This window comes from Equus caballus, chromosome 20 (genome assembly GCF_041296265.1).
Source record: "Equus caballus isolate H_3958 breed thoroughbred chromosome 20, TB-T2T, whole genome shotgun sequence".
Lineage (NCBI taxonomy): Eukaryota > Metazoa > Chordata > Mammalia > Perissodactyla > Equidae > Equus > Equus caballus.
Window position 1 is genome coordinate 37,401,585 of NC_091703.1, and position 17,123 is coordinate 37,418,707.

The 17,123-nt window shown below is 60.6% G+C and overlaps 1 protein-coding gene across 8 annotated transcripts in view; it reads left to right on the top strand.

Moving 5' to 3' along the window:
• The window catches only part of ITPR3 (inositol 1,4,5-trisphosphate receptor type 3), a 66,444-nt gene that overhangs the window by 36,368 nt on the left and 12,953 nt on the right, over positions 1-17,123 (top strand). For all 8 annotated transcript variants that reach the window (XM_070244464.1, XM_023624730.2, XM_023624731.2 and 5 more), the window contains 24 exons: positions 708-869; positions 1,404-1,576; positions 2,105-2,224; positions 2,593-2,775; positions 3,757-4,008; positions 4,094-4,238; positions 4,700-4,841; positions 5,563-5,762; positions 6,936-7,065; positions 7,544-7,601; positions 8,683-8,848; positions 9,788-9,952; positions 10,031-10,105; positions 10,517-10,642; positions 11,473-11,595; positions 11,670-11,870; positions 12,854-13,105; positions 13,298-13,423; positions 13,566-13,691; positions 14,942-15,062; positions 15,616-15,806; positions 16,350-16,498; positions 16,704-16,812; positions 16,938-17,028. In XM_070244464.1, coding sequence (XP_070100565.1) covers positions 708-869; positions 1,404-1,576; positions 2,105-2,224; positions 2,593-2,775; positions 3,757-4,008; positions 4,094-4,238; positions 4,700-4,841; positions 5,563-5,762; positions 6,936-7,065; positions 7,544-7,601; positions 8,683-8,848; positions 9,788-9,952; positions 10,031-10,105; positions 10,517-10,642; positions 11,473-11,595; positions 11,670-11,870; positions 12,854-13,105; positions 13,298-13,423; positions 13,566-13,691; positions 14,942-15,062; positions 15,616-15,806; positions 16,350-16,498; positions 16,704-16,812; positions 16,938-17,028 — 3,586 coding nt within the window. The remainder of the gene's footprint in view (positions 1-707; positions 870-1,403; positions 1,577-2,104; positions 2,225-2,592; positions 2,776-3,756; positions 4,009-4,093; positions 4,239-4,699; positions 4,842-5,562; positions 5,763-6,935; positions 7,066-7,543; positions 7,602-8,682; positions 8,849-9,787; positions 9,953-10,030; positions 10,106-10,516; positions 10,643-11,472; positions 11,596-11,669; positions 11,871-12,853; positions 13,106-13,297; positions 13,424-13,565; positions 13,692-14,941; positions 15,063-15,615; positions 15,807-16,349; positions 16,499-16,703; positions 16,813-16,937; positions 17,029-17,123) is intronic.

The following is a 17,123-nucleotide window of genomic DNA, read 5'->3' on the forward strand; positions in this document are numbered from 1 at the left end:
ATGTGGCCAGTTTGGCTTCATGGACCCACATCTACACACGCATCCTTCCATCCGCGCATCTCACACAGGGTGCGCCTCGCCCTCAAGTGCTCAGTGTGCACCTCCCGAGAATAAGGGCGCTGCCCCATATGACCTCGGCACCTTCATCACACCTCAGAAAATGAGCAATTACACCCAATCCGTATGACGTTTCTCAACATGTCTTTTTGAAGCTTGTTTTTAGGTTTTCTCCTTCCATTCGATTCTCTTTGGCCTGTTCTAGAACAGTTTTTCACCTCCATCCCACCCCCCGCCTTTCTGAGTTTTGTAATTACATTTTTTGTGATGCGACTGGCCTGGGTCTCGTCTCTTAAGCTCTGGCCACGCCGGCCTGGCCTGCCTTTTCCCTTAGCCTCAGCCCCCTGAGCATTGGTGACCCTCTGCTCTTCCCCCAGAGGCTGAGCCGGGCCCAGGATCTGAGCTGGGATTAGAGTTCATGTCGGGGAGTGAGGGCTGAGGCCGGCCTCGGGATCCCGGCCAGGAGTAGGGCATGAGGGCTGGACCTGGGGCCGATGGGGTGGGCTGGGGTAGCAGTCCAGCTTAGAATCAGCCGGGGGTTAATGTCGGGGTGGCTTTGGGACAGGGCCAGTTGGGGCTTAGGGTTCCTGGGATAATTAGGGGTGTGGGAAGGTGTGGGGGACCCCTCCTCATCCTCCCTTTTCCCCCAGATCTTTGGCATTCTCAAGGCCCCATTCCGCGACAAGGGGGGTGAGGGCCCCCTGGTGCGTCTGGAAGAGCTGTCGGACCAGAAGAATGCCCCCTACCAGCACATGTTCCGCCTCTGCTACCGCGTGCTGCGCCATTCCCAGGAGGACTACCGCAAGAACCAGGTAGGTGCGCTGCCGCCTGTTCCCTGTGACTGCCTGCGCCCTCTGCCCGGGCCGCCCACCTGCTCGCTGCCTGCCTCCCTCGCTCGCTTGCTCATGCTTTCATTTACTCAGTGAATATTTACTGTGTGCAGGCACGGTGTTAGGCCCTGGGGCTAGTAGGGAGGCACACAGTAGGCCAGCTTCAGGGCGTACCACCTGGCTCCCTGCTCAGAAGGGCCGCGCACTGGGTTTAATGCTCTGCTTTTGCCATCTTGAAATCTTAACTATTGACCAAGGCTCCCACTATTTCATTTTGCACTGGGCCCCACAAATTATGTAGCCGGTCCTGCCACACAGACAAGGTCCCCGCCTTGTGGAGGTTTTGCTCTGGTAGGGAGACAGACCGCAAGCTGAACCACCGTATCGTATAAACCCGTTCTTCCACCCAGTGCTGGGTCGGGGGCCCCTGCCAGTGTCAGGGCCCCGTCTTGGGGCCTGGGGGCAGTGTCCAGAGCGGAGCTGGGCCCCCGTGACCCCCAGCCCGTGTGCCCCCAGGAGCACATCGCCAAGCAGTTTGGGATGATGCAGTCCCAGATCGGCTACGACATCCTGGCCGAGGACACCATCACCGCCCTGCTGCATAACAACCGCAAGCTCCTGGAGAAGCACATCACTAAGACCGAGGTGGAGACCTTCGTCAGCCTCGTGCGCAAGAACCGAGAGCCCAGGTGGGCCCACCCGCCTCCCCTCCCGCGCCCCTCCCTCCTCCTTCCCACCCCTGCGCAGGGGAGAAAGTCAGCCGGTGTTGGTTGTTAAAATTCGGAAATACTTCTGCCTCTGTTGGTGAACTGCCGCCTCTCTGAGGCCCTGGCCTCCCCAGCCCCTCCCAGGGCCCCCTCCCACATTGGGCCCAATGTAGCAACAGGAGGGTTGACTCCTGGCCCGGCAGGAGGCTCCAGACCCTTCTCTGGTGACAAAGTCAGTGCCTGTATTGAACCAGTTGTTAAGTATTTTGAATATCACTCTTGTCCTTGTGCCTGACCCCCTGCGTCCCTGTCTACCTCCTCCCTGCCCCAGGTGTCCATGGGTTGTCCCTCCCTGGGCAGCTGGGAGTCCGTCACACCTGTCTCCAAGCTTTGGAGAGGGAGTAGGGGCAGTAACTGGTCCAGGGAGCCCGCCGGGGAAGGAGGAGGGTGGGCTTCATCCCCACCGGGCCAGCCTCTGAGCCCCCTCCCCCACTGCTGTCACCATCCCAGATTCCTGGACTACCTCTCCGACCTGTGTGTGTCCAACCACATCGCCATCCCCGTCACTCAGGAGCTCATCTGCAAGTGTGTGCTGGACCCCAAGAACAGCGACATCCTCATCCAGACCGAGTGAGCCGGCTGCCCCGTCTCCCACCCACAGCCAGGGCTCCACCCTGGCCGGCTTGCCGGCCTCCTTAGAGCTTGGGCCCCGTCTGAGTTCGGGGTAGAACTGGCACCACGCTCTCTGCAGATATGTGCCCAGTGCCTGCCATGTGCCCAGCTCTGTGTGGCACTGTGTGGGGGAGAGGGGAGCACAGAGGAGAGAGAGTGAGCCACGGCCCCTGCCCTGAGAGGCTCATGGTCTGTTTGGGGTCCCAAGCTGGGAGGCAGCATGGGAGCCTGAGCTGGCACTCAGCCCAGCTCAGGGAGGGCTCTGGGAATGGGAGGAGTCCTGCCCCGGCCCCCCACTCCCTGTGATGGGTGGTGTTGGTCTGCAGGCTCCGGCCGGTGAAGGAGATGGCCCAGTCGCACGAGTACCTGAGCATCGAGTACTCAGAGGAGGAGGTGTGGCTCACTTGGACCGACAGGAACAACGAGCACCATGAGAAGAGCGTGAGGCAGCTGGCCCAGGAGGCGCGGGCTGGCAATGCCCACGATGAGAACGTGCTCAGCTACTACAGGTGCCCCAGCCCCCGCTCCGTCCCCTCCTCAGAGCTTCCCGTGCCCTTGGCCTTCTCAGAGGCCTCGGCCAGTCCTGCCATGGCCGAGCTCCAACAGCTTCAGATGGGGCTCCTGCCTCCACTCGCCTGCCACGTGGCCTCCACCAGGGAGACCAAGGGAAGGCCGCCAGTGGAGCCCAAGGAGCACAGGGTGGCCCTGAGGCCGGGTTCAGCACAGTGCCCAGGCCTGAAGGAAACCCAAACCTGGCTCCAGACATATATTTTAAAAGCAAGAATACTAGCTAACAGTTATCAGATGCTCCTATATGCCAGGCCCTGTTCAAAGCACTTCACCTGATCACTCATTTAAGCCCCACAACAACCCCGGGAGGTAGGGACTGTCATTACCCTGATTGTAAAGTGGGGGAGACAAGCACCGAGAGGTTCAGGAACTTGCCTGAGGTTACCCAGCCGTAACTGGTGAGCCACGGTTCAAACCCAGGCCTCCTGGCTCTGGAGCCCGTGGTCGGTAATGCGGGGTTCTGAGGAGGAAGCAGAGGGCACGACATCACCCAGGCCCCACAAAGCTTCCTCCCGTCCTCCTTTCTGTCACTCCTCCATCGTGGTCTCGCCCCTTCCACCAGCAGCTCACTTCCCCTCTCTCTCCCGGCCTTGCCCGCACCGTTCCTGCCTGGGGCTGGTTCCTTCACTGCCCTCTTCTCCCCGCCTCTCCCGGCCTTTCTCTGTGCTGTCCCTCTTCCCAAGAAGACCTGTGCTGGCTGAGCCGGAAAGCGTTTTCCTCTGTAGCCAGGAGGGGGAGATTTACAAATACTCCTAATTCCTCTCTTCCTCGGAACTGGGTCCTTTCTGTCATAGTGGCTGGTGCATGGTTTAACCTGAGTCCCTTTGCCACTTTCTCGAGTCCTCAAAAGCCCAGGCCCAAGAGCTAGCAGCCCTTGCCAGCCCCCACCTGCCGTGTCCTCACCTTCTCCCTGTCCACAGGTACCAGCTGAAGCTCTTTGCCCGCATGTGCCTGGACCGGCAGTACCTGGCCATCGACGAGATCTCCCAGCAGCTGGGCGTTGACCTGATCTTCCTGTGCATGGCCGACGAGATGCTGCCCTTTGACCTGCGCGCCTCCTTCTGCCACCTGATGCTGCATGTGCATGTGGACCGCGACCCCCAGGAGCTGGTCACGCCCGTCAAGTTTGCCCGTCTCTGGACTGAGATCCCCACAGCCATCACCATCAAGGAGTGAGATGGGTGGGGGCAGGGGGGCCAGGCAAGGCTGGGGTGGGATGGTCTCAGGGACCCTAACCCTCACCACCTCCACCCCCAGCTACGATTCCAACCTCAACGCCTCCCGAGACGACAAGAAGAACAAGTTCGCCAGCACCATGGAGTTTGTGGAGGACTACCTCAACAACGTGGTCAGCGAGGCCGTGCCCTTCGCCAACGAGGAGAAGAACAAGCTCACCTTCGAGGTGGGCTGGGGCTCAGCCGGGATCTGGCTTGTCCGCTCCCTGGGCCTCTGTCGCCTGCAGGGGTGGGCTGTGGGGTCCACCACCTCCCTTCCCTCAGTGCCCTCAGCCAGTGCAGGGGGACTGCATAGACCGCTGGGACTCTGGTGCTGGGGGAGCGCTGCCTGCCCTAGTCCACTCATCCCATCAGCCTGGGGCTGTCACAGGCTCCTGGCGGGACCCCCCCACCCCCACCTTCCTGCATTTCTGCCCTGTCCCCCTCATGGTGGCCTCCTTTGCAAGCCTGTCTTTCTCAGTAACCTCCTGGGTGGGGCCGGCCTTGTCTGAGACCCGTGGTTCTATGTCCACGCAGGCCACCCTCCCAGAGGTCACGCCTCTCCCCGGCTTAGCCCAGGTTCCCGTCTTGGCCCCGCCCATCACGCTTTGGCCCCGCCCACGCTCACCTCGGCCCCGCCCCTCCGCAGGTGGTCAGCCTGGCGCACAATCTCATCTACTTCGGCTTCTACAGCTTCAGCGAGCTGCTGCGGCTCACGCGCACGCTGCTCGGCATCATCGACTGCGTGCAGGGCCCCCCGGCCATGCTGCAGGCCTACGAGGACCCCGGCGGTGAGGCCCGGCCTGGCCCCTCCGCTACCCGCCCCAGGGGGCGCCTCAGTCCCCTCCCAGCCCTGGAAGCCCTCTCTGGTCAACCCCCCTGTGCAGCCTGCCTCCTGGCTCTGCTGCAAAGGGGCGTGTTTGTGCTCGATCCCCTCCAACCTCGGCTGGCAGAGCCGGGCCCCCTGCCCAGGTGCTGTGGAGACCCCGGGTCTGGGCGAGCTACCTTCCAACACAGCTTGATCTTGAGGGACATGGTGGGGGAGGAGGGGAGACACAGGCCCTGCCTGGGGAGCTCCCAGTCAGATGGGGGACACAGCCCAGCTACTGGGGAGTGTGAGGAGGAAGAGGGCAGTCTGAGGGGTGAGCCACAGTTCTTGCCCTCGGGGACAGCTCCAGGTCGCATAAGGTCATCTAAACAAAAAGTGCATAGAGACTGACACCTGGATTTTGGTGCTCCCCACACTGTCCCCTCAGTCCCCATGCTCTGTAGCAGCTCCCATGATTTTCCACCTGAGAATCCTCACTGATCTCCCCACACAGTTTGCCTTTGCCCTGGTTCTCTGTTTTTCCCCCAGATTTGGCTTAAAGCTCACCTCCCCCAGGAAGCCTTCCTGGGTTAGCCTTGTCCCTTCCTTAGCATGGCTTTGCCCTGAAGCTGGCGGAGACAGAGTCAGACTGGGGGCCCCTGCTGTGTACCCTCTGTGACCCACTCCTGTTCTCCACTCTGCAGGCAAGAACGTGCGGCGGTCCATCCAGGGCGTGGGCCACATGATGTCCACCATGGTGCTGAGCCGCAAGCAGTCTGTCTTTGGTGCCCCCACCCTGTCTGCTGGGGCCGGTGCCGCTGAGCCCCTGGACAGAAGCAAGTTTGAGGAGAATGAAGACATCGTGGTGATGGAGACCAAGCTGAAGATCCTGGAAATCCTGCAGGTGGCTAGGCCAGCACCGTGGTGGGAGGTGTCAGGAATAGGAAAGGAGAGTGGAGGCAGGGACGGGGAGGTTGGGCCGGGTGAACCCCCCTCAGATCACAGTATCTAGTCCTGGAAGGCTCCACGGTGATCGGCTGTCTAGCCCCATGGTTCTCTAAGTGTGGTCCTTGGACCAGCAGCATCAGCCTCACCTGGGAACTTAGAAATGCACGTTCTCGGGCCCCACCCAAGTCCTACAGATCAGAGACACTGGAGGCCGGGCGCGCAGTCTGTGCTGTGACAACCCCTCCCGGTGATGTGGCATGCACTAAAGTCCAGCTCTGACCTCCCATTGTACGAATGAGGAAAGTAAAAGCAGGGAGGGGACATGGCCGCGGTCACACAGAGATTTTGAAGCAGAGCCCGTTTCCCGGCAGGGCAGACCCAGTCATCCCTATTCTGATCTCGTCTGAGACTCCCCAGAACACTTGGGGAAGGGGCTGGTAGCATCCTGAGGAGGGATGGGGACCCTTGCTTTTGCCTCGCTGCCGCCAGAGGACGGGAGGGGTAATGCAGTGACCTCCTTGGGGACCCAGGCTGGGCAGGGCCTGTTCAGGAGAGTCAGAGGAGGGGGCTTCTGACTCATTCTGGGGCCTTCCAGATCTGAGTCCTGGCTGTGTCCAGAGGCTCTGCGCCCCATGAGGACAGAGGCCAGTGGGAGTGTCTGCAGATGCAGTGTCCTCACCCCAGACCCCACAGGGGCCTCTCCTGCTCCCTCACAGTCTTGGGTTCCCTGCCCCCCCCCCCCACCAGGAGCCCCAGGGTACAATGGGGAGAACAGGAAAGGAAGATAAGGGTTGGCCTTTGGATGTAGGGAGCTTCATTCCCTTTCCTGTCAGCGTCCAGCCTGGGAAAGAGGGACTGAGTGGGCCGGGAGGGGAGTCTCTGCCTCATTCTGAGAGGAGGTGCTATCCCCTATCACTGGGGTGGGAGCTGGGGAGAGGGCACCCTGGAACCTCCCTGGGGAGAGCGGTCTTGATTTTTATGGTTGGGATGTCCGGGGGCATCGCTGAACATGTGTTCTGAAACCCCCGAGTGCTAGAGCTCGTTCAGGGTACCCCTCTCCCCTCCTGGAGCAGGATAGGCCTCCCGACCCTGGGCTGGTCCTCACCCCATCCTCTGCCCACTTCTCCAGTTCATCCTCAACGTGCGCCTGGATTACCGCATCTCCTACCTGCTGTCCGTCTTCAAGAAGGAGTTTGTGGAGGTTTTTCCCATGCAGGACAGCGGGGCCGATGGCACAGCCCCCGCCTTCGACTCCACCAGTGAGCCCCCACCCCTGCCCTCAGGCCCAGGGATACCCAGCAGTGGGGTGGAGCCTGCTCCCCAGCCCTGGCCCTGCAAAGGCCTTTCCTCTCCATTGTCTCATTTAATTGCCACAGTGAGGCGGAAGGGCAGGGATCGTTCGCTCCATTTCCTAAATGGGGAAACTGGGGCCCATAGAGGAGTAGGGACTTGCCCAAGGTCACAGCCAGTCAGAGGCTGAGCCAGACCAGGGCCCAGGCCTCCTGACCCCCAGCCCAGAACTCTGCCCCAACACTGGCCTGCAGGGCAGTGGGGCTGCTCTGGGCCTTGCCCTGGTTGGTTCCCTCTCCACTCCAGGAAGCAGTGGGCAGAGGGGCTGCCACCCAACCAGTGGGGAAGGGGTGGTTTGGGCATGTCCCTGTTCCCGCACCCCTGTGCTCCCCATCTTTCCAGCACATGGACCTGCCCCCTCCATCTGTCCCCTCTTGCTCCCCACAGCTGCCAACATGAACCTGGATCGCATCGGGGAACAGGCAGAGGCCATGTTTGGAGTGGGGTGAGGCCAGGGTCGTGTGGGGGATTTTGGGGGGGGGGTTGGGTGGTGAGGCTGGCACAGGCTGGCAACCCCCTCTTGGGGTGGTCTGTTTCCCAAGCCCGGGGCTGGCCTCTCCCTCTCTCACTCCCCCTGTAGCCCCTTCCCAGGCTCTGGGGCAGGGGTCCCCGGCTTTGTGCTCTGACCCTCCCTTACCTGCCCCACCCCACTGTCATTCCGGTCATTCCCCTGCCTTCACTCGGGGCAATTGGGCCTCTGTTGGTGCATCAGGACTTGGCTGGGGCCTGGGAAGGACACCCCCCGTCCCAGAGCAGAGAGGGGGTGGGGGGTATGCAGCCTGCTCTACAGAGGGCTGGAGTTGGGGGTCTCCCAGGAGGTAGGGGCCCTTTACTGTTTCTGGATGCCCTTGGCGTCCAGTGAAGCCTTTGGACCCCTTCTCAGAATGGCGTTTTTAAATTCATAAAGCAAATAAAATTAGAAAGAAAACCAATGACATTGAGATACACTTACCACAACACTGAAGAAACCAAATTTGAAGTGGCAGTTGTGTGTGTGTCTCTTTATTAACTCATTAAACAACGAGCTGTGCCCGACGTGTCATTAGTGCCTTTACTTCCGAGCAGTGATGAGTGTAAACGATGTTTCGAGATTTCTGTCACTGCTCTGAGGTGATGTGAAAACAGTGATTTTTAGTGGTGACAAAGTCACAGGTAACTGCTCCTTTTTTCTCATTGAAGGAAATGGTAGCTTTTGGTTAGAGGTTGGTAAAATAAAGATGCAGTCTTTTCCCCATCTCTGCTCACGGCCCCAACTTCTATCCAGGAAACCCCTTTGGGGGGCTGCGGATCCCATATTAATAGTCTTTGCTTCAGTTGCTTAATCCGGGGGAGTCCTGCGGGACCTCAGGGGACGTGGGGATCCCGTGGGGAGCTCAGGGCAGTGGGTGTTTACAGACTGGTGAGAAATGGTTGATACTTTTAGCAAATAGTACCCTGGGCGCTGCAAGTGCTAGCGGGTGGCAGGGAGTGCGCTTGTCCCCTTGGACAGCGGGGAGCGCGCCAACCGTGCCCGCCTGGTGCTGCAGGAAGACCAGCAGCATGCTGGAGGTGGACGACGAGGGCGGCCGCATGTTCCTGCGCGTGCTCATCCACCTCACCATGCACAACTATGCGCCGCTCGTCTCGGGTGCCCTGCAGCTGCTCTTCAAGCACTTCAGCCAACGCCAGGAGGCCATGCACACCTTCAAGCAGGTGCCGCCCCCTCCTGAGCGCCCGGCCCTCGGGGGGTCCGGGAAAGAAGGCCTGAGGGGGCTTCCTGGGGCTGCCCCGGCCACGCATTGGCCTGCGCTGGGCACTGGGGGTAAACAGTGATGGAGAGCTCACAGCGCAGGGGGGAGCTTAGATGCACATTCGGGGTTCTTGGCTTTGCTGAGCTCCTTAAAGGTGTGAGGGCCAAGTCCTGGCCGCCCTCATCTCCTCTCGGCCTGGCTGAAGGCCTGTCATTTCGTACGACGTGGACGGCACTGATGGTTTGCAGACTCTGTCACGTGCACCTTTGCTGACTGCTTTAGGTCACGCCTGGCACGCCCTCAGCCCCCACTAAGGCGGCTGCTTTTGTATCGTGATGTCACCTGGGCTCGACAGCTCCCTGTGCACTTCGCGAGGGCTTGCTGTGTCCCAGGCACTGAGCGTTGCAATTCTCGCAGCAGCCCTGACAACGTGGTCACTACTCTCCTTCCTCTTTTACAGAGAGGGAAATCGAGGCCCAGGGAGCTTTCCTCCCTTACCCACTGACCCACAGCGGGTAAGGGGGGAGTCAGGGTTCAGGTCCCTCTTCAGCCAGCATTCAGGGGTGTCACTGCGCTTTGCCCTGTCCTGTTCAGGGTCCAAGTGAGCAAGTGACAGCCCATAGCAGCATGTGACACGAGTCTGAGCAACTGAAGCTAGGCGACGAGGCTGCTCATGACAGAGAGCACAAGGAGGCCTGTGACCATGAGGGAAGGCTTCCTGGAGGCGGTGGGCTTAGGCAGGGCCATAAACATTGAGTAGGATTTGGCCCAGTGAGGAGAAATGGTGGTGGCGTGGAGATGCCAGGAGAAGAGGCCTGGAGCAGGGAGGGCGGCGGGAGTCTACGAGGCAGTGGCCCCGGCGGTGCCGCTCTTACCAGGCAGCCCTGTCCTCGGCCTTCAGGTGCAGCTGCTGATCTCCGCCCAGGACGTGGAGAACTACAAGGTGATCAGGTCAGAGCTGGACCGGCTGCGGACCATGGTGGAGAAGTCAGAGCTGTGGGTGGACAAAAAGGGCAGCAGCAAGGGCGAGGAGGCAGAGGTGGGCACCGCCAAGGACAAGAAGGAGGTGAGCGGGCTTGCAGGGAGCTGGGCCGGGGCCCCTACGAAGGCGGGGCCCGGCTGACCCCAACCCCTGTGCCCCCAGCGGCCCACGGACGAGGAAGGCTTCCTGCCCCCACCCGGGGAGAAGAGCAGTGAGAACTACCAGATCGTCAAGGGCGTGAGTGGCGGTCCTGGGGATGGCTCTGCAGCCCGCCTGTCCTAGGGGCCCTGGGGCCCGGCCTCTGCTGACTCCCCGCTCTGCCGGCCACTGGTCCTCAAAATAGACATCTTCTGGCTTTTCTTGCACGTTAAAAACAACACTGCTAAGGTCCAGATGGAATGATTTTAAAGCTGAAGGAATTTAATGAAATTCCATTTCAAAGTCATCTTGTTCTACTTACTTTTATGGGTGGAATTGGGTTTTTACTGCTTCCCTGCCTCGTTGCAGTGATACGATTCACTGGCCATGGCCTCCTTCCCGCTTCCTGGCCCTGGCGTGTGCTGGGCCTTGGAGCAGCCTGAGGGGTGGGCCAGGCGGGGGGAAGCTGAGGAGGGGGGAGGGCCCTGGGCTCAGCCTCCCTGCCCCCAGATCCTGGAGCGGCTGAACAAGATGTGCGGCGTCGGGGAGCAGATGAGGAAGAAGCAGCAGCGGCTGCTCAAGAACATGGACGCCCACAAGGTCATGCTGGACCTGCTGCAGATCCCCTACGACAAGGTGACCCCTGACTTCTGACCTCTGACTCCCTAGTGCAGCTTCACCTTGAACCCTGACCCAACCCAAGCCGCACACTAACCCCCGATGCTGATCTAACCCAGTCTCACCCTGACCTTTTCCCCTGATCTGTCTTTAGACACACCTTGACCCCTGAATCCAATCTTAGTATCATCTCAACCTTTGACCCTCTGCCCCTCACCCTCATCCACTTGGACCTTCGTTTGATCCCAGCCTCACCCTGAATCTTGACCCTGACCCCAGCTTCTGTCTCCCTCTCTGGCCTAATTCTGATAATCTCAGCTTCATCTTAACCTTTCACCCTCAGCCTCCTTTCTTTTGACCCATGTTGACCCTAATCTGACCCTAGCGTTTCCTTGACCCATGATAGCAACTCTGGCCTCATTCTGACCCCTGACTTTGATTCCTCGCCTAGCCTCACCCTGACCTGTTCCCAGGCCCATCCTGGCCTCTGACTCCAAACTTACCTCATCTCAACCTTTGACCCTCCACCCCTCACATTGACTGACCTTGATCTTCTTATGTCCCAAGCCTCACCCTGACTGCTGACCCTGACATCACCCCAACGTTCACCCGACCCTCACCCTAGCCTTGCTCCCCGACTCCAGCCTCATCTCAACCTCTGACCCTCAGCCCTCACACGTTTCCATATCCTGACCTAGAGGCCCGGCTTTCACTTTGAACCTGGCCTCCTTCTGGTCCCAGTCCCAGGCCCTGACCCACCCCGACCCCTGTCTAGACTCAGGCCCTAGACCTGGCCTCACCTCCCTGCTGTGGTGGGGCCCAGCACCCTGTCCCCTCTCTGTGCCCAGGGCGATGCCAAGATGATGGAGATCCTGCGCTACACGCACCAGTTCCTGCAGAAGTTCTGCGCCGGGAACCCGGGCAACCAGGCCCTGCTGCACAAGCACTTGCACCTCTTCCTCACGCCGGGGGTGAGGGCGCGGGGCTGGGGCGCCGGGGCGGGGCGGGGCCTGGACGCCCTCTCTGACGGATGCCCCCCCCACAGCTCTTGGAGGCGGAGACCATGCAGCACATCTTCCTGAACAACTACCAGCTGTGCTCCGAGATCAGCGAGCCCGTGCTGCAGCACTTCGTGCACCTGCTGGCCACCCACGGGCGCCACGTGCAGTACCTGGACTTCCTGCACACTGTCATCAAGGCCGAGGGCAAGTATGTCAAGAAGTGCCAGGACATGATCATGACTGAGGTGAGGCGGGGCCCGGGGGCACGGGAACTCGGGCGGTGGGTTAGAGCAGTCAGACAGTGGGTCACAAAGGAACACTGAGGTGCTGGACTGTGGACGGGGCTCAGAGGGAGGTCTGAGGTCACAGAGGCGGGTCTAGTAGAACTCAGGCTGCGGGAGTAACAGCACTCAAGCAGGGCCCAGTAGAACTTAGGCACCTAGTAGAACCTGGATAACAGGCCTGAAAGAACTCAGACACTCATTCCTGCATTTACCATTTATTTAAAAATCATGAAGCACCTACTGTGGGCCAGGGACCGTGTATGCCTGGGGAGCTCAGTCGTGTGTAAGCTCGGGGGGCAGGGTCGGGGCCCACTGCTAGGACCCCAGTGTCTGGCACATAGTAGGTACTCAGTAAACACCTGTTAAGTGAAGGCATGAAGGATGAAGGGCTGAGTCTAAATCTGGAACAGACATGGTCTCTGCCCTCGAGCATCCTACAGGGTGGGGGTCGGGGGAGAAAGGAGCGAACCCCAAAGAGAGGTTAGGGCCCTGTAAGTGAGCCCCTGTGAGCGGGAAGTGCTGAGCCATGTGAATTCCTAATTGCTGTTATTATATTACTGTGAATAACATAATCACTGACACCAGAGAGAGGCAGTGTGTGCTTTGGGAGGGTTTAAATTACATGCGGGAGCACAGGGGAGGGACGGGTGAGCCAGGTGGGCGTGGGATTAGAAAGGGCTTCCTGGAGGAGGCGCCTCTGAGACAAGCCCAAGAGGGACTTCTTTCCTTTGGGGAGGAGGGGGTACTTTTTGGGTTCAAGGTCTCTGATGGCAGAGGGCCTGAGACATCAGCCTAGGGTCCGGAGGTCCAGGGAACCCCAAAACTCAGGCAGGGTGGGTTTTCCTGAGCGTCGGGTGATCTTCCCTGGTAAGCGCAGGAGAGGGGTGGGCCCAGGGCCTGCTGGGCTGAGGGGCTCTGACATGTGCCCCCCTCCTGCCCCGCAGCTGACCAATGCCGGTGACGACGTGGTCGTGTTCTACAATGACAAGGCCTCGCTGGCCCACCTGCTGGACATGATGAAGGCTGCGCGGGAGGGCGTGGAGGACCACAGCCCCCTCATGTACCACATCTCCCTGGTGGACCTGCTGGCTGCCTGCGCCGAGGGCAAGAACGTCTACACGGAGATCAAGTGCACCTCCCTGCTGCCCCTGGAGGACGTGGTGTCCGTGGTGACACACGAGGACTGCATCACCGAGGTGTGGCCTGGGTGTCGGTGCACAGACACTGGGGACTGGTGGTGGGATGGACAGGCATCGGGAGGCGTGGGGAGGGCGGTGGCGACATGGGCAGAGGAGCCGGGGCAGGTCGGGAGGGTCAGGTGAGGTGCAGAGACGGAGAGCCCGGGCGGGCGGCCCTGCCAGCGCCCTGACCTCCCGGCCGCTGCCCAGGTGAAGGTGGCCTACGTGAACTTTGTGAACCACTGTTACGTGGACACGGAGGTGGAGATGAAGGAGATCTACACCAGCAGCCACATCTGGACGCTCTTCGAGAACTTCACCCTGGACATGGCTCGGGTCTGTCCCCGTGGGGGCGTGGCCCGCGGCCGGCCCGTGGTGGGGCAGGGTCGTGCTCGGGGGCCAGGCAGCCTTCCAGGGCTTGGGAGTCGGGGCGCCCCACGTGTTGGCCACCCCCAGGCAGCTCTCTCTCCCGCCCCAGGTCTGCAGTAAGCGTGAGAAGCGCCTGGCGGACCCCACCCTGGAGAAGTATGTGCTGACCGTGGTGCTGGACACCATCAACGCCTTCTTCAGCTCCCCGTTCTCTGAGAACAGCACCTCCCTGCAGGTGAGCGCCTGCCCCGGCAGCCTTGGGGTAGGGAATGGGGGATATCAGAATGTATACTCATATCTGCTTGTAGTGGGTAAAGATACAGCAGAGGATGTACAAGCGTATGAGTTACCTATGCTGTGTAACAAATTACCCCCCAATTTAGCAGTTTATAACAGCAAACATTTATTACCTCTCAGTTTTTGTGGGTCAGGAATTAGAGTGAGAACTGTACCGTAGAACAGGAATTCCTGAATTCACTCGGTCTGGTGGACCCTGAGGGGCAGGGGCTGCCTCGCAGCACTCACTCAGCCGGACAAGGTGGGCGTGCTTACCGCAGCGGACAGCAGAGCCGAGGCGGTTGTCAGGAGGGGCTGACGCTCTGAGGTCTCTGGCGTTGGCCGGTTGACCATGTGCCCCTAGAGCTGAAATGGGGAGACAGCCTTGTAACGCCCTACTTAACCTGTCTGAGCAGAAGAGCTCGAGGCTGGTGAACAGGACTTCAGCTTGAGTCACTGGGAGAGTCATAGCCCCTCAGTCAGTCCCACATGCCCAGACTCGAGCCAGTTCACGGCCCCCAAGCCCTCTGCATGAAAGAGCGCCAGGTCCCTTGAGGAAGGAGCTGCTCTACCTCCTAAATCATAAAGAAACACTGGAAGGATCCGCAAGAAACCCACAAAAGGGGCTACCTGTAGGTAGAGGGATTGGGAGCAGAGTGGGGATGGGGCTTCTGAGAGTGGTACAAAATGTTGGGTCCCACTCTCCCAGCAAGGGAGGACGTTTGGCCCTGGGACTCCTTTGGGCCTATGGAACTCTGGTAATTTATGTCAGCTTTCCCACATCAGCAGCCCCCGGGCAGAGTGTGGGAGAACAGGGGTGATGGGGCCAAGGGTGGGGATGAGAATTCTCAAAGTATGCCTTTTGATGACCTTTTGGTTTTTGGATCATATAACTATATTACATTTTCACAACACCAATTTATTTAGAAAATGTTTTAGGGGAAGAAAAGGGTCAGCAATAGGGCTGTAAGCCCCAGGCCTGGATCTTGGGGAGTTCTCCCAGGGCTGCCATGTACAGTTAGGCAGGTTGTGCACTGCTGAAGGGAAAGGGGGTGGCTTTTTCCAACTGGGACAAAGGCACCTGGTAGCTACGGGAGGCCCTGTCCCTCCACCTGTCGCCATTTTCAGTGGGCCCTGGTCCCTGGGCCTGGGCCTGCCCAGTGTGGAAGGTGGGCCAGGCTGCAGCAGTAGGCATGTGGACTCTTGCAGACGCACCAGACGATCGTGGTGCAGCTGCTGCAGTCCACCACGCGGCTGCTCGAGTGCCCGTGGCTGCAGCAGCAGCACAAGGGCTCCGTGGAGGCCTGCATCCGGACCCTCGCCATGGTGGGTGAGTGTGCCAGGGCCCTGGCTAGCTCCAACCCCCCACCCCTCGCTGCAGGACGTCTGCCCTCACAATACACATGTTATCCCTAAGCTCGCCCATCATCTGCTCCCAGGTGGTTCTCAGTAAGTCCTTCTTGTTGTCTAACTGGTATCTTGGCAGTTGAGAGAAGCTGTTTGCTCCTCCGAGTCAGTTCCCCAGAGGACAATGCTGGTGACATTCCCCAACCAAAGTGCCTGCAAATGTTCTCAGGCAGGAGGGAGGCCTGTAGATTTTTGGGGGCCTTGAGAAGGGGACAGGGAAGTTGGGAGAGAGGAGGAGAGGGGTCAGGGTGAAGCCAGGGGGGAATCAAAGAGACAGAAATTCAATCTTTTTACCCAAAAAGTGGAAGAGGGCACCTCAGTCCCTCAAGGGTGGGCCAGGGTGGGGGTCCCTGCACCCCAGACCCTCAGTCGGGTTCACCCCGTCCGCTGGTGCAGTCGCCCTGAGCCCGGCCCCTCTGGCTGGCTGAGCCCCAACCCCCACCAGCCCTCCATCACCCCATGCCCTCTCCCCGCAGCCAAAGGCCGGGCCATCTCGCTGCCCATGGACCTGGACGCCCACATCAGCTCGCTACTCAGCAGTGGTGCCAGCTGCGCAGCTGCCGCCCAGCGCAACGCTTCCAGCTACAAGTCGACCACGCGGGCCTTCCCCCGTGTCACCCCCACCGCCAACCAGTGGGACTACAAGAACATCATCGAGAAGCTGCAGGTGGGTGTGGGGCTGCCTGGTGTCCACCACGGGAGCCGCTTTGGGGGGGCATGTTCTCAGGCATGTCCCTTCCTGTGCTGCCCACACTCCCCGGGAAGGGGCTGGTCAGCTCGTCCGCCGCTTAGGGGCTGCTCAGGGAAGGTGCTGGGCAGGGAACTGAGGGGCATCATTCCAGGGTTGGCGCTCATGTAGGGGGTCGGGACACCCCTCACTCCTGACAGCAGCTTCCCGTTTATGCAACAGACTTCTGTGCACTGTCTCATTGGCCTCTAGAGGCCCAGAGAGGGCAAGGGGTTTGCCTAGGGTCACACAGAGCTAGAGGAGGGTCTGGGAGAAAAGCCAGGGCTCGCGGCTCCCAGCCAGAGGCTCCAAGCAGACGGACGCCATGCTTTGTTCAGGGCCACTCTGCGGGCCCAGGCTGCAGGGCAATCCATGGCGCCGTTTGGTGTTGGGGTCAGAGGAATGGTAGTCAAGCCTTGGTCATCTCTTGAGCCTGGGTGGCCTGTATCTGGCCCGGCGGTGACCCTGCCCTGCCCACCCCAGGACATCATCACAGCCCTGGAGGAGCGGCTGAAGCCCCTGGTGCAGGCCGAGCTGTCCGTGCTGGTGGACGTCCTGCACTGGCCCGAGCTGCTCTTCCTGGAGGGCAGTGAGGCCTACCAGCGCTGCGAGAGCGGGGGCTTCCTGTCCAAGTGAGTGGGGTGCTGGGCCGGGGCAGAGGGGCTGCAGGGCGCAGTGGCCTGGGACAGGAAAGGGACAGGGAAGGGCCCCGTAGGGATTAAATGGCCCACAGAGTCAGAGGGCCAGGGGCTGTTCCTGCCCGGGACAGCATGGGGGAAGTGGCTGGAGGGAGGCAGCGGGGGCTGCCTGAGTGTGTGCCCCCTCCCCGCCGGCCAGGCTGATCCAGCACACCAAGGACCTCATGGAGTCGGAGGAGAAGCTGTGCGTCAAGGTGCTGCGGACCCTGCAGCAAATGCTGCTCAAGAAGACCAAGTATGGGGACCGGGTGAGTGCCCAGTGGGCTGGACGCCAGGCGGGCCCGGCCAGGAGGTCTGGGGTCTGAGGACCAGGACTGTCGGGCCTCTGGTTAAATGGTGACATGCGCCACTGTGGGCTCACTCCCTCCCTCAGGGCAACCAGCTGCGCAAGATGCTGTTACAAAACTACCTCCAGAACCGCAAGTCCAGCTCGCGGGGGGACCTTCCGGACCCCATGGGCACCGGTCAGTGTCACTTCCCCGCTACCGTCCCTCCGGGTGGCCCCTTAGCCCAGGCCCGGGTCCTCCCTTCTGCTCCCCGGCCTTACCAGCTCCCCCTC